Source organism: Vicugna pacos, chromosome 8, assembly GCF_048564905.1.
Source record: "Vicugna pacos chromosome 8, VicPac4, whole genome shotgun sequence".
Taxonomy (NCBI): domain Eukaryota; kingdom Metazoa; phylum Chordata; class Mammalia; order Artiodactyla; family Camelidae; genus Vicugna; species Vicugna pacos.
This window is the reverse complement of record NC_132994.1, coordinates 55,791,611-55,807,826: the sequence shown is the minus strand read 5'-3', so window position 1 is coordinate 55,807,826 and position 16,216 is coordinate 55,791,611. Positions and strand designations below refer to the sequence as shown.

General features: G+C 40.5%; 1 protein-coding gene across 1 annotated transcript; it reads left to right on the top strand.

Annotated features, from left to right (window-relative positions):
- Positions 1-224: 224 nt before the first annotated feature.
- On the top strand, positions 225-12,395 carry PERP (p53 apoptosis effector related to PMP22). Its single transcript, XM_006197780.3, has 3 exons — positions 225-611; positions 10,218-10,358; positions 10,978-12,395. Exons 1-3 carry the CDS (start codon positions 398-400, stop codon positions 11,202-11,204), a joined length of 582 nt encoding a protein of 193 aa, XP_006197842.3. The 5' UTR covers positions 225-397; the 3' UTR covers positions 11,205-12,395.
- The last annotated feature ends 3,821 nt before the right edge of the window (positions 12,396-16,216 follow it).

Here is a 16,216-nt window from a genome sequence, read left to right as displayed (position 1 = left end):
TCAGCTGGTGGTGCGCAGGTTAAAATGTTTACTGAGAAGTAAAGCACTGGGTGCGAGACGACCAAGTAGGAGGGAAACGAGGCTGCGGGTCCCCGCGGCTCCAGGTCGCTCCGGGCAGGGTTAAGCCCACTCACACCCGGTGTAACCCGATCCCAGTCCCGCCTCCCACCCCCCGCGCGCGCCCGGCCCCGCCGGGCAGGTCGGGGCGGCGCGCCCTGAGTCACCGGAATCTAGGTGGGGCCCGCGCCGCGCCCCCGCGGCCAGCCCCGAGCCGCGTCCTCCCGGAGCCGCCTCCCCGCGGCCTCTTCCCTTTTGTCGTGCTCCCCGCACTCCAGGGCCACTCTCCGCCGGCGTCCGAGCCCCGCGCGCTGCTCTCCTCCGCGCCGCCACCGTCAAGATGCTGCGCTGCGGCCTGGCCTGCGAGCGCTGCAGGTGGATCCTGCCCCTGCTCCTGCTCTGCGCCATCCCATTCGACATCATTGCGCTGGCCGGCCGCGGATGGCTGCAGTCGAGCAACCACATCGAGACATCCTCGCTGTGGTGGAAATGTAATGAGGAGGGTGGCGGCAGCGGGTCCTACGAGGAAGGCTGCCAGAGTCTCATGGAATATGGTGAGTGCCGCCGCCTCCGGGAAGCCCTCAGGACGGCGTCTGAGTGTGCGCTGGCGCCCTGGCGCCCTGGGAGTGCGCGGCCTACTGAAGCCGCCCCACGTGAAGGGATTAAACAGGGTCGGGGATAAAAGGTGATTCAACAAAAATCTCTAGCGTTTAGGTTCATAATCCGACCCGAACAAAATAAAAGCAGTACAATTAAAAATAAAAAAGTAAAATGAAAAAATTAAGCTTTGAGCGGCCAAAACCAGGCTCGACGCTGGAAGAAAATGGCCCTTAGTTCAAACTATGTTTTGTAGGGTCTGTCAGGCGTAAAAGATGATCTGAGCTTATTGAAAGGGGTTTGATGAGCAAATATAATCAACGAAGTATATTTTGTTGGAGACCTACTGAAATTTCTTCCCATTCCGCCGCCGCCTCCTCTGGTTCTTATGATTAAAATACAAGTATTTAAAAAGCGTACCTTCCCCAGTGTTGGTGTATTCTTCGTTTAACTCGAGCCAAGGGAAAGCAGTTCTTCCATTAAAAAAGCCTTTTCAGTCAGAGTTTTAGCAGTGATGATTTCAGTAGATACTGCGGTGTTTAATGCTTCAGGCTAGTTCTCGTTAGGGAGTGTCTTTTTGGCCTAAGCCTGGCATTGCTGTTTAGAAAACTTTATTTTGAATTGATTTGAAACCTAAAAAGCAGACACATCTACACCAGCGAAATGTAGCAGAGTTGATAAATGTGCTATATTACAGTTGGAGTGTTTTACTTTTCCAGCATGAAGGCCGCCTCAGTCCTCCTCACTTGTTAATACACAGTACTGGAGAGGAGCTGCTCTGGTCTGGTGCCACCCCCTGCTCACAGATAAGCGGGAAGGACAGCTGGGGTCTATTGTGATTCGCGGTGTGTGTGCGGTCCGGGAGAGAAGGGTTTAAATATGAGCATAATCATAAGCTTAAAGCCAAATACTGCTGAATGGGGCCTTACCAATCCAGTTTAATAGTTTTAAACAAAGAGGGAAGGCTACGCTATTTGTTATTTATTTTTCATTTTCATCTAGGATCTTTGACTTGCCCCCACCCGCAAAGTGGCTCCCAACCAAACTCTTGTTTATCACTGGGGCGCTGTATCAGGGGCTTGGTGCTTTGTTTTACCTACTGTGAAATTACTGGAAAGTTCCCACAAGGAATTTTCCTTCCAAAAGAGGCATGGCCCTCATTAGCAGGTAATAAAATGTAGAGACTATATGGAATCCCTACTTTCCTTAAGGCCTGTGTTTTTCCTTCCATAGGAAGCAAGCAGCACGCCTGTGTTACCCCATGTCGGCTAGAGTTTTGAAAGGAATTAAGTTCTTTGAAATAATGTCTGTTATCTTCTAGTTAACATGCATTTGAGTTCAGCATCTCATAGGGGATCTAATAGGCCTAGATCTAATAGGTGTGTTTTTAAACAGATTTTGATAATCATATCTCACTGCAAGGACTAAGGCAGATCCAAAATCGCTGGGCAACCCTCCGCACGTGGATTAAGCAGGCCGGGGCCGCGGTGGGGAGAGGGGTGTGGGCGGGACCGGGCCGGCACTATTGCTGGGACGTGATCGGGCCTGCAAGGCTCTGGCTGTGACCACAGCCCTCTTTCGAAACACACACAATGCAGTTTTTCTTTTCTTTAACTTGCAGGATGAACTCACCTTCCTAGGGTGGGGCTCTTCCAACCTCAGGCCAAATCCAGTACTTTGTGTAGAGGAGTGAGTAGGTTTTGTTTCTCAGTTTAATACTTTAATTAGACAGGAGTCTAAAGCACTCACTTCTTTTAAATTGTAAAGAAACCGTGGATTCAGTGTATAGTTTATGTTTCCATTTGATAGAGATATTGGTCTTCGTAAAAGGTCAGTTTTCGAAGTGAGTCTTGAGGAATCTAGTACTACCTTTGTGATGGAGCCTGAAAGATCTTCGTAAATGGGTGGTGGCCTTTGCATTCCGATTTAATTATTCCTGCGACCTTTGCAAAGATAATTAAGTGCCAAGAATCTGTTAGACGTGGCTTTTGCTCAAGCTCTGGAATCAAATCATGAATCTAGCATCCACTGTCATTAGGTGACCATGAGAAAAAGAAAATAGTTATGAATTCAGCAGGAGAGGCCCATCTCTGGCTATTAAGTAAAAGATGAGTTGGGGTAGTTATTATACTTCCGCTCCCCCCACTGCCTTGGACTGTTGGCTGGTTTTGTCTCACAGGTGTAGGACTTGTGTAGTCCCATGCCGTAGGGCCTTTTCTAGGCGTCTCTAACACTTGAGATTTTCAGATAGCTTCAGTCAGCCTTGCTGAAAACCATACATATTCACATGAGGTCACACTTGATCTAAAATGTAGCACGCAGTTTACCCATCCTCCCACGTATGTACAAACACAACAAGGAGTGAGGTTGATGGCTCTAATTAATAATTAAAATATCTCAATATAGAGAATTAAGTGTGGACTTCCACTGTTCAAAAACTTCTTGCTATGTACTAGAAAATAAATCTTGTGATTTACCACTGTAACTACTAAGAAAGTATCCCTTTTCATTACAATGTGCTTCACTCTGTCTTTTACTAGCTGATATTTATAATATGTTCATTTTGGTAGTAAAGATGTAAGTGGGTTAATCCTGGTGAGTATCAGCAATATATTCAATAAATAGTTCCTTAGAACTATGTAAAAAGCAGAATGTTATATTTGTCACTGTCATTAACAATTTTTAAAAGAATTTCAGATTACCATATCACCTCATTTTTCCTCATCAATGAACCACATTATACACTGAATACTTTCTTTTATAAAATAGTGACAACTAAATACAAATACCTGTTTGAATTCTTAAAAAATCATGGCTTCTGTTCCTCAAAACAGGAAAAGAAAATCTAGATTTAAACATTGAAGTGATCATTCAAATGTCATGCATAAGTGAAATGCAGAATTAAATTTGAATCCATGTTCACACATATGATTTTTGCACTGCTGTCAGCTTCTTTTCCAGTTTTGAGAGAGAGTATATCAGGTGGATATTTTCAGCGTCAGCGATAGAGATTTCAAGTCCTAAAGTAAGCTCTGACTCATCAGGATGGAGACTAATGAAGATAAGGTTATGGATAAGTTACTGGGATAATTGAGATGAATTTATGCTCCAGGAATGACAGTGGGCAACCAGTGTGGCAGCGCTGGAGAGAGAGCCTTTGCCTTGGATCTGAACTCCAGAAGTGCAGAGCCTCATTTTTACCAAAGATACCACAGTATGCATGGGCTGTCTTTCACAGGAAATCAGCCTTGGATAAGTCAACGAATCAGATTATTATCTGAAATATTTTTAGATCTAGCCCTGTGGTGCATAAAAATATACAGCAAATGCGAAAAATAAATACGAAGTTAGTAGGTTCACATTAGGCTAAATTCAGCCTTCTAGGATTTCATTTTGAGATTGTTTTCGTGGCTTTTTAGGGGGGCAGGGTGAAGTATTCAAATGTGCCTATTTTATGAAATTAGGCATTAGAAGATAGATTCATCTTTGTGGGCATGTATTCACATTCTTATATAGCAAAACAAAAAGTTGGCCACTCAATTGATTTTTTTATAACTAAAAAAAATGTATATTGATTTATAAAAGCTGAAAGGCTGAGCACTGGTAATCTTGCCCCGTTTACTCCACATTTGCTGCACTTAGCAGCAACCACTCAAAAGCCTCAATTCCTTTTTAGTGACCGAACTTGTCTGCTCCCTGTAACAGGCAGACTCCCGGGCTGCTAGAATTAGGGGGGATTAGGGTGCAGCTACTCAAGCTTTCTCCAGAGCCCCCATCAGCATCACCCCCGACTGATCTGAACTCCTTCTCTTTGTTCAGCAGTTTAACTCCCTTCTCTCCACAGTGCTATTTGTGTGTAGCTCTCTCACACCAGCAGAGCTGAAATGTGCTTCTCTGTAAATTCTACTTTCCAGCCCTTCTTCCAGAGGACAGACTTTCAAACATTTGAGGGTAGATCCCATTTGAGAGTATCTTGTCTGAATTCACATAAGACCATAAAGGGGTCAAGTATCATAGTTCCATAAGAACCAGTGGGAAGGAGTTCTCATCTGGCTCAGTGTCAGAGGAAAATGTGGAGCATGCAAAGAATCTCACACCTACTGTGGAATCTCTCCCCTGTGACCCCGCCATCATTCCTTCTTCAAACCATTCCTTTCCCACCTTCCAAAACTTCTGCAGAATCGCTTCTTTCTACATTCATTTTTTTTTTGGAGGCTTGTGATGAGTGGTCATCTAGGTTTTTGCTACTCAAAGTGTCGCAGACCCGCAGCACCAGCGTTACTTGGGAGGTTATTGGACACTCAGTGTCAGGCCCCACCTTCTGAACTGGAATCTATATTTTAACAATGCACTTCTAAGTTACAGAAGCCCTGGCCTTAATAATGCAGATTTCTTCCTCATTGAATATGCAGCAACCTCTTTGAATGTGTCATCCACCCCTGCTTGTGTTTATTTGTAGGCGGTGTCTTTTTTATTTTTTCGATTGTGGGCTCATCCAGTTTTCAGTTCTGCTTGTGTATGACATAAAAAACCCTATAGAAACAATAGAAAGAAATCTGACAAAATCTCCGATTCAGTAGGTGGGGCTTTTGGTATTGTTAATAGATGAATAGGTGATGATTTCCATGTTGTTGATTTAATGCTGAGTCTTTGCAAGAGGTAGCAAAATTTGATAAGCCATTCTTCATCTAAATGGATCTTGAATGAATCTTCTTTATAAGTAGGTTTATAATGTTGCTGATTTCTTTGAAACATGAACTTATTCGAGCAATACTTAGAAAATAAACTTAGGACAGAAAAAATTATAGATTAAAAACATCAAATTTCTTCTCTTAAGGAAACAAAATAAACAAAAAACATTCCTACATGGAAACTGTTTACCTGGACTACAGAATGCTTCTATTGTTTCAATTCAAAGGAAGATAATTGACAGAATCTTCCCTGACTCTCCTGCGCGCCCATGCTCACGTGCACATACACACACACACACGCGCGCGCGCGCACACACACACACAAATTCTGCTTATTTGAATTTAATGATTGCACTTAATTGAATTTAATGATTGGCAGTAGCCATAAAAAGATCCATAGAAATGAGACTAATTGACAGTGGATCACATACGGAAAGTTCAATGCTCCTTTTTGGCAATGCTACATCTGTTTTTATAAGATTAATCATCTATCTTAGTTATTCTCAAATTTTAGTTTGCATGTAAGAAATATCAGTAAAATGCAGATTAGGAAAGGCAATAACATTAAGTGTAAAAATTTTAATGAAGGGCAGACTTGTCTTTGGAATAGATGAAGGTGGACAGTCTGTCTTCAAGAAACTGAGGACCATCTGTGGAATCATGAAAGAAGTAGATCTAGGATAAGTGTTCAAAGTTGATATTCTTCCATGGAAACAACCTAAATGTCCATCAACAGATGACTGGATAAGGAAGTTTTGGTATGTTTATATGATAGAATACTATTCAGCCATAAAAAAGAGTAATGCCATTGGCAGCAACATGAATGGACCTGGAGATCATCATTCTAAGTGAAGTAAGCTAGAAAGAGAAAGAAAAATAACATATGATATCACTCATATGTGGAAGATAAAAAAAAAGACACAAATGAACTTATGTACAAAACAGAAACAGACTCACAGACATAGTAAACAAACTTACAGTTACTGAGGGGAAAGGGGGTTGGAAGGGATAAATTGGGAGTTCAACATTTGCAGATACTAACTACTACATATAAAATAGATAAACAAGTTTGTACTGCATAGCACAAGGAACTATATTCAATATCTTGCAGTAACCTATAACGGAAAAGAATATGAAAAGGAATACATGTATGTATATGAATGCCTGAAACATTACACTGTCCACCAGAAACTGAGTTGCTGACATGAAACGTCAAGTTGCCTTACTTGTTATCCATCAGTCAGGACCTTCAGAGCCATGTCAGGATTTCTATCTTAAATGATTGTTAAATGATTCAACGTGGGTGTTTCCACGCTACAAGGAGCAGGTTTTACATGCTTCACTTCCAAAACAGCCTTTCTCCAGACAAAACGTTGCTTAATTTTCCATTTTGATTTCTTTTAGACTCAGCGTTATAAATAAGCAAGACGTTAATCGAGCCGATTTAACATAGCATAGGTAAAGTTCTTAAAATGATCTGTTTATATTCACTTGTTGGTTTTAGGTTAGATGAATTGGCTTACTATTTTATTTAATTTCTTTCAAGTACCTGAAACTAAGTGAAAATTACACCTCAGCTGTAACCTCAGAGGAAGAGATAATGGCAGTAATCTAATTTTGCATTGATCTTCTTTAAATAAACAGGCAAAATGATTGATATGACTCTTTATAGCAATATCATACACAGTTTATTTAACTGTCCCTTTAAAACCTTAATCTGCAATTGTCAACGTTTGATTATTAAATATGTTCCCTGTTGGATGTTTTTCCTGTTTTTATTGAAAACACATTCTGCTGTACAATTTATCTTCATTAACTTTGCATTCCTCTGCATGCTCATACAGCTGTGTTGCCTTTTCTTTGTGCAGTTTCAAACCTGTGAACTCAGTTTAAAAAGAAAAATCAGTGTCTGCTTATTTGAATTGAATTATTATATTTACTTGAATTTAATGATTGGCGTTTGCCATAAAAATCTGTATGTAAGTGACAGCGGGTCACATACTGAAAGTTACATGCCCCTTTTCGGCAGTGCAGCATCTATTTTTATAAGGAGATTATCATCTATCTTAATTGTTTTCTAACTTTATAAATGTAAGAAATACTAGTAAAATGCAGATTCTTGGGCATTACCTTTCCAGCTCTGAGTCCATATGTCTGGAGGGAGGCACAGGAATCTGTATTTTTATAAGCACACTGATGATTATTGAGTCAATGGTCTATGGACTAGACTTTGAGATGGTCTGATTAATTAATGTTCTTTCCAAAGCATGGTCTCTCTTCCCTGGAAAGTTACTTTACTTGAAGGGAGGAGACAAATGTGAGAAAAGAGACTTAATTTCACATTTTGGCTTTACCTATATCTATTTTATTTTTTTTTATAAATCTTTTTTTTGTGGGGGGGTAATTAGGTTTTAATTAATTAATTAATTTTAATGGAGGTATTGGGGATTGAACCCAGGACCTCGTACATGTTAAGCACACACTCTACCACTGAGCTATACCCTCCCCCCATCCATATCTATTTTAAAATAAAATGTTCTATTTTACCTTGGTCCTAAAATCTCTTATTGATCTCATAGGAAGAGCAAGACTTGGAGGAAAGTAATAAAAATTATAAATATAAAACTAGACCCACTTGTGTACCATCTCACACACAAGTCAGTGCAAGTTGAAGAAAGCACATCCTGACCAGTGCCACTGAGGGATAATTTGTGTGAAAACGTGGTATTTGAGCATGTAAAAAAAATTTTGAGCCTATGTCTTCTCCTTAATTACCTACTATTCCCCAGTCATTCATGACTCCGGAGGAAGATTTGGAGGGAGCGTGGGGCTGGAGAAGGGAACAGGGGACCTTAGCGCAGGTCTGTCTCTAAGAATTGAAGATATAAACATGCAGTGGAGAACTGAGGACCAGTCTTCACGTGACAGCATAAAACCTTGTGAACGTCGAATGAAATGAAAACTTAAGGTACTGGAGAAAGCTGTAGGAGTCCATGAGGAAATTGTTGAACAGTGAGGGTGAATTAAGAGCTCCATGACTTTTCGCACAAGAACTCTCATCCTCACAATCATCTTAAAATAAGGCATCTTAGCCTTGGTTGATAGACGTGCAGACTGACAATGGCTAACAGGTGGCAGAGGCAGAGGATAATGAGGTCCACTTGGCCCCAAAGCCCTTGTCCTTTCTGCTAGTGATTATCTTTGCTTGACGTTGACCAGTCTGATGAGCGAGAATTTAGTGAGGTTCCATTTGTCAGCAGAGCTGTGTTAGAGTAGGAAGGAGTAGAACCGGGGCAGAGGAGCACACGACTCTCCTTTTCAAATGCAGTAAAGAGAAATAGGTTAATGGTGCCTGTTCCGCCATTGATGAATGAATGGATAAACATAACGTGGGCTAGCCATCCAATAGAATAATTACTGGTTATAAAGAGGACTGCAATACAGAGACATGCTGCTACCACGGGGTGAACCCGGAACACGTTATGCTAAGTGAAAGCATGACAGTCACAAAAGCCACCTAGTATAAAGTTCCCTTTATATGAAATGTCCAGAATTAGGCAAATTTCTCGAGACAAAGTAGATTAGTGGATGTGGGAAGCTGAAGGAAGGAGGGGGTGACTGCTAGCGGACGTGGGGTTTCCTTATGGAGTGATGAAAATGTTGGAACTGTAAGCAGTGACGGTTGCACAACACTGTGAATATAGTAAAACCTCCTGAATTGTGTACACTTTAAACCGATGAATTTTATGGTATATATTATATCTTAAAAAAAAAAATAAAAGAGTCATGTTCTGGATTCAGACAGGCTGGAAGTCAACCAGCTTGCCAGCTCTGTGGCTGTGGGCAGGTTATTTGAACTCTCAACGCCTTAGTGTCACCTCACTTCTCAAATAGAAATAAATGCTAACATAGTGTGAACCTTAAAAAGTTATTATGAGGATTCAGTGAGCTAAGATATGTCCGGTTCGTAGCCCCGGGCCTGGCAGCGTGATTACTTCATAAATGTGAGTTCCCGCCTCGAGAGGGAAGGTTGTGTGGGTAGATTTTAAAGATCAGTGTAGGTTGAACAGTAAGCACAACTGGCTGGAATCCTTAGCTTGGGTGTCACGGCGCTTCTCTTGCCACAGGTCAGAGCAGAAGGACGCAGGGCTGGCGCTGCGCACGTAGCTCTTCAAACCTGCAGCTCAGTTTCCACCTCATCCTGCTTGTTTTGGGGTCCATATCACTCATAGTAAATTCTGAATAGTTCGGAAGTTAAAATTTAGGCAAAATTTTAGAAAGGTTGTTTGCATGGAAACTTGTTATATACATCACAGCTACTTTACAATTAAATTGTTTTATTTCATATCTCTGCTTAGTCATAAGTACTATGTTTCCAGTGATTATGTTTGCCTGGAACCAAACTTTAACACAGAACAAAGATCCTTTTAAAGGTATTTGAAATAGTTCCGGAAGAGATTGTATTTTGGATTGTTCAAGACCAAAAATACTTATCGTGGGCGTGTGGTGTTAGGACTCGAGTGAATCTTCTCAGTATACCTGTTTATATGGCCAGTTTACCAAATGAGATATAGTTTAACGAAAGAAATTTAACTCTCATTTCAGAGACACAAACATTTGTCCCAAAACCCAGGGGAGAAGGCATTACTGCATGCCAGTATGTTAATGTCTGACCTATGAATTGTCCATTCTTCCCTTAAAATATGGAGATGCTTAAGTATTGTCAAAAGAGAAACTGTCATTCCACCCAAGTATAATTAGTAGAAACAAACAAACAAAAAAAACCTATTGATGCTTTGATAAGGAACTTTTAAATTTGGCACGGCTGTCTTACTAATTGCTGTTTCTTTTCTTTTTTTTTTTTTTTTGTAGCGTGGGGGAGGGCAGCTGCCGCCATGCTCCTCTGCGGATTTATCATCCTGGTGATCTGTTTCATCCTCTCCTTCTTTGCCCTCTGCGGACCCCAAATGCTTGTCTTCCTGAGAGTGATCGGAGGCCTGCTGGCCCTGGCTGGTAAGACTGTCAGCAATTCTTTATTCCTTTCCGCAGTGGACATCAGCATAGTAACATCCAGTCCACAAAAGAAGATCCTGACAATACAGTTCCTGATCTGTTCTCGGAAAATGTGTCACCAAAGGCAGAAGTAAGCGAGGAGAGATGTGTCTTAAGTTCTGAATCCCTTTCATTCTCCTGGACTCGTAGACCTGTGTGCACGCACATGTGTAGGCATATATATTATTTTTGCTAACACTGAAAATATTAACTTATGTGTTTGGCATAGGAGATGCAAAAATGAAAAAGTAGGCTCTTCTTTACCATCCTGCTTGCTGTTGTACCCCAAATTTTGCACTTTTTGCTTTAGTATAAATACCACACACCTAATATGGAGTGACTTTCTAATTTTCTGTCAGTATTCTGCTCAGTGCCAGGCATCTCTGATATGCAAAATTCAGTCATCTCTTTTGGATCATGATTAACTAGATTCCCCTCAGCCCCTTTTATCAGCATTATTGAGGTGGGTTTAACACTTATTTTAAGGCAGAAATGTTGTGGAAGAGGAAGTTAATCTATCATTTGCACGCATTCATTCCTTCATGCATTCTTACATTGGGATTTTCCCCCTTCCTTTTAGCTGTGTTCCAGATCATCTCCCTGGTAATCTACCCTGTGAAGTACACCCAGACCTTCAACCTGCACGCCAACATTGGTGTCACTTACATCTATAACTGGGCCTACGGCTTCGGGTGGGCGGCCACGATTATCATGATCGGCTGTGCCTTCTTCTTCTGTTGCCTCCCCAACTATGAAGATGACCTCCTGGGCAACGCCAAGCCCAGGTACTTCTACACATCTGCCTAAGGTGGGGAATGAGCAGGAGAAAATCGCTGCTGCCGAGATGGATTCCAGAGAAAGAAACTGTTTTCCCCGGAAGACTTTGAACCTATTTTGGGGGGCGGTGTCATATCATTAAACTCTACTCAAAATGCTAAAGTGATTTGGGAGAAAAATATTTTTTAAGTGGTGTGATAGTTTCATATTCATCTTTTATATGTGTTTTGTAGAGTTAAATAAGACTGACTTCTTTTAACGAATTACCTATAATACGCCAATATTTCCTTGTAACTATACATATCATTTATATGGCATTTGTAAAAGAACATGAGTATGAAACTTACCACATAATTTATAAGGTAAAAATGAGAAGGCTTCAAAGATTTAAGTAATCTGATCAGATTTCTGTTTTTCCCAGATGGAATGGACTAGGTCTATTAAGGGCTCAGGAGAGAAGGGCGATATTGGTAAAAAATTGTCAGTGAGCAAATATCCTAAAAGAAATGCAAAAAATAAATACTGTTTTCAAGCCCTCAGCTCTTTAAAGATGCACAATAGTTTCCTAAATGCATATCATTTGTGAGCATTTCTAATTAATATCGTGAATAACTGATTTGGGGCTCAGCTTCCCAGTAACTTGATATGGCATCTAGGAAAGTATTCTTTCATGACCAAAGCCTGTTGCAGTAGTAAGGTGTACTTAAGTAGTGAAATGTTAAGATGAAAATTTCTCTTTTAAAGGGGGTTTATAGGGTTGGGGTGCGGTAAAATGCTTTATTAGTACTGTTTGGTGTCTATATGTTCTAGCCCAGAGTAGGCTGGATTGCAAGATGGACTGGTCTAATTCAACATGACTGATGGATATGATTAGGAATTTTTCATCTTAGGTTTGACTGGACTCTAATCATATAGACACAGCTTCTGATAGATTGCAACTGTAAGCAAAAAGTGAAATAGAGCTGAAAACCTGGTTTTCCTTGACAAACAGATTTAAAATATCTGATGTAAAACATGCAACAGGAGAATTCAGGGATATGGGATTTCTCTGAATGGCAAACATGATATATGCATGGATTATTATTTTTTTTTACTATTTGTACTTACCTAATGAAAACCAATTCATTTTATATATCAAATTATTATTTTGTAAGTTGTGAAAATAAACAGTTGCAGTTTTCATAATGATTTTTTCCCAATAAACCAGGTGTTTTAATCTTGTTTCTAGTTTGCAGTTTTTTGGTTTTGTTTCCCCCCGCCCCCCCAAAATTGGGGGAAGGGAATTTTTAAAAGATGTTTCGAGTGGGGTAGTAAGAACCCTGGATAAAATGAAAAGATGCTTTTTCTTAGTTTTAAGGGTCTTGCTTATTTCAGGTGAGCATTAAAAAAAAGCAACAACCCAATTTTTTGAATGAACTTAAATGGATTCTGGTAGTACACTCCCTGCTCAATGACCAATGCCCAGGACACAGATATCAAACAGTTTATCCAGTGCTGCCACCAGAGGTAAACAGACTAAGAGCTTTCTGGTAGTTCTGGATGCCAGAGAACTTCAGTGTAGTTTAGCTGGTGGTTCCTCCTTCTCCCATCTTCCCTGGCACAACTTACGCTTGAGATGGAATCTTCTTCCATTCAGGTCAGGGGACAGCAAGCATTTTCTTTACTTCTTTTCCTCTTGTCCATCTTCCATCTTCTGGTTGGTAGCTTTTTCCCCACCATGGCTCATGGGTTAATTCTACTCTGGTATATATAAATGTGAAGAAGGGTTTCAGAGTAGCATGGTGGAAGAATGAGGATATTTCTTCTTAGTGCTTCTGCCAGCCAGTTGGTCCTTAGGCATGAATTTTCCTTCTATCCTTTTCAACATTTGAGGTGAGGGGTTCCCATCATAAATCCACAGAAATTGGAGGATTATTTACACCAAAATTTTTCAAAAAATCTGTGTCAGAGGATTTGAAGTGACCATTAACGATGTTTAAAATGCTGTCTTCTAAAATAATAGCACAGCTAAATCAAGAAAATCATGGATATTGAGAGATTAAAAAACTGGGTCCCCCATTAGACATGAAAATGACTCTTGGGTATAGGTTCTCTGAAGCAAGCATTCTTGTCTTTGGATTATTATTTCCTGTCCAACTTTCTTCTTCCCCTCCTCAATAAATAACACGCTAGACCCTAATGATACACACTTAGGGAAAATGCAACTTCCTGGAACCAATGATCTGTATTAACAGAAGCAATTTCAACTGAAATATTTGTGACAGAGACACATGAAGCATCATTATTTCGGTTAAAAATGTTCCGCTTCTTTCAGCCTTGTACCAGTGAGGAGATCTTCCTTTCCTTGTGAGTTCACATGCATTAGGATACATACCTGTGGGCCATAAACAGAGCAAGAGAATTCCAGGGAATTCTGGAGAGTATGAAGAATTTGACCAAGAAGCCAGCCACCTGAAGCTAACAATGCTTGCACGCGATTTCCTGTGATAAAGCTGAGGTGGTTTCTGGCTCTGTAATTAGATGAAGAGTTCCCCACCCTTTAAACAAGCAGTTCCCGAACAATTACCTCACGCTCACACTATTAAGTAGTCAGATCTGCCAAGAGCCGTTTACTGCTGACTGTAACAAAGAGGTAACGTGTCAAGGACTGTCAGTTGTCACACGAGGTAACTACGGAGTGGAATTCCTTTTAGCTTCAAAACCGTATACTGCAGGACTGACATTAAAGTTGCAGAGGCTTTCCTTTTAAAGGGAATGAAAACAATGGAAAAACAGTCATAACTTAATTAGGTTGATTTTTTTTCATTTGCTTTCTTTTTTTAAATTGAAGTATAGTCAGTTTACAGTGTTGCATAATTAGGTTGATTTTCGCTACAAACTCCTGTTGACCGTCCTATTAATAAACACGAATGCTGAATGGACTTTTGTTTTCCCAGGGACACCTGAAAGGGCATATTTGAGTCTCATCCCTTCATTAGCTCTTGCTAGCAGCGCAGGAGTTCATGGCTTGTGCTGTGGACTCCTCCTCATGTCTCATAACCTCATCTGTAAAATGATTGCAGTGATCCTGTTTCCTTCAGACTTCTCCGACTCAGTGTGTTTGTATGTGTATCTGCTCATTTGTTAAATTACTCAAATATTCTTGGGAAAAGGACAAAGGGTAAAGTGATGCTATTTTTTGGTGTGTTTTTTCAAATTGATTTTCATAACTAGACATGGTAATTAACATCTTCTTAGTATTGTGATGGAATTTTTTTCTTTCATTGAAAAATTAGAGAATATTCCTTTAACTGGAAGAACTACTAAATAAGTGCATGCAAATTCTATCATGAAGCTAAGTAACCCTGAAGCCTAGAAGATCTTTATCTATCTAACAGCGAGCTTCTGATTCAAGATGGAAGGAACTCAATTAAACAATCACTTCGGACCAGTATAGAAAAAAGTGTAGAATAGGAAACAAGTGCCAGAGGAAATAAACCCATAACCAAAGAGGGATAGATCAGCTAACCAGAGAATTTGTCAAATTTCTGGCAGATGAGAAATGAGTGACATCGTCAATACAGCACTGAAGCTGCCACCAGAATAAACCCGAGTTGGCTGTCAGGGAAGTAACAGCTGCGCTGCTTGATAAGACAAAGGAGTGCCAAGCTTGGTGTTGGCAGGAGACAAGTCGGACTGGGAAGGGAGGAGGGTGTAAATCAGGGGGATGAGTTAGAGGTCTGCCCCAGTTGGCCTGGCTTCCCGTTTCCCCACCAGACTCCCACCTAAAACTTACAGAGTAAAAGGACCCAGAGATGATGGTCATGCTTTCTAAACAGTATTTAACCTACCTCACCTAGACCCTCTGATATGGACTGAATTATTCTTAATTGTTCAGAGAAGAAATGGAAGCACAGGTATGTGAAGTAACCTTCTCAAGGTCAGACAGCTGGTAAATAACAACATTAATAACAGATACAAAATACACCGCGTTGTGATATGGTGTGGCAGGCAGGCCACAGTCCAGTAGGCACTGATACCAGCTGAGGATTCCAGGCTTCCCCTCTTCCCATTGGGTTGGCGCGGGTCTGTCAACCTCTTCCATTCCCCATATTCCAGGGAGGATTCCGCCTCGCCTGTGTGTTTTGGAGGGCATTTTATAATGAAGTATGGAGCAACAAAGGTGGAGGATCAGAGTGTAAAGTGACATGTGCCAAAATATGGACAAGTCTCAAAAGCCCTGTGCTAAGAGAAAGGAGCCCCATTTATGTTGAGCCTTAGTCGTGACTCGCTAAGCTATTCTCATTAGGTCTGACTTTCATTAAATCAGTCTTCCATGTTTCAGCACCATTAAAAAGTTTTAGCTTGGGAAAACTTCTCTGTGCTTCGACTGTGACTCCTTGAGTCATGACTTCACAAGCATCACAGGTATAAGTCATTTTCCAAATCATCCCAGGGGTGTGGTTGACTTGAGAGGGTCCAGCCTTAATGGAGAGGGCATCGTAAATAAAACCCTTTTATCTTCTTTCCGAAGCGCTAATTTTTAGACTTTCTAAAATGCATTGCTTTTAGTATTACAGATTACTAGTCCTAACCGAAGTACAATTTTTTAAGACAATAGAATTATCCACACACTGTATAGAATATGTATCTTAATTGTCGTTTATAAGATATTTTGAAAAATGTATTTCAGAAAAAAACAAGTTGAATGCATGAAATTCACATAGAGCATGGAATCCATAAATATAGATACACCACATCTTATCCTTCAGGCTTTTGTTTCGTTGTGGAATATTCTTGATCAGAAAGGGAAATTCACGGAAGGGTTCCTTTCACTTCCCCACATCATCACCCAAGTACTGTAAGCAGAGGAACGTGCATGCAAAACCCCCAGTTTTACCTTAAATTTTTGTACAAATGTTTATTCTGAAATGTAGCCAGTCTTGTTTCACTATAAACATGTTTTAAATCACAAGTTAGTTAATTATTTAACCCTCTACTTTCACTCCACAAATCTTCAACTAGAGTGATATACGTAAATGAAGCTTTTCACATTTGGGGAA

Coding starts and splice junctions, on each gene's coding strand:
- PERP (XM_006197780.3), top strand. CDS start 398: ATGCTGCGCTGCGGCCTGGCCTGCGAGCGCTGCAGGTGGATCCTGCCC. Junction 612..10,217: donor CCAGAGTCTCATGGAATATG/GTGAGTGCCGCC, acceptor TTTTTTTTGTAG/CGTGGGGGAGGGCAGCTGCC. Junction 10,359..10,977: donor AGGCCTGCTGGCCCTGGCTG/GTAAGACTGTCA, acceptor CCTTCCTTTTAG/CTGTGTTCCAGATCATCTCC.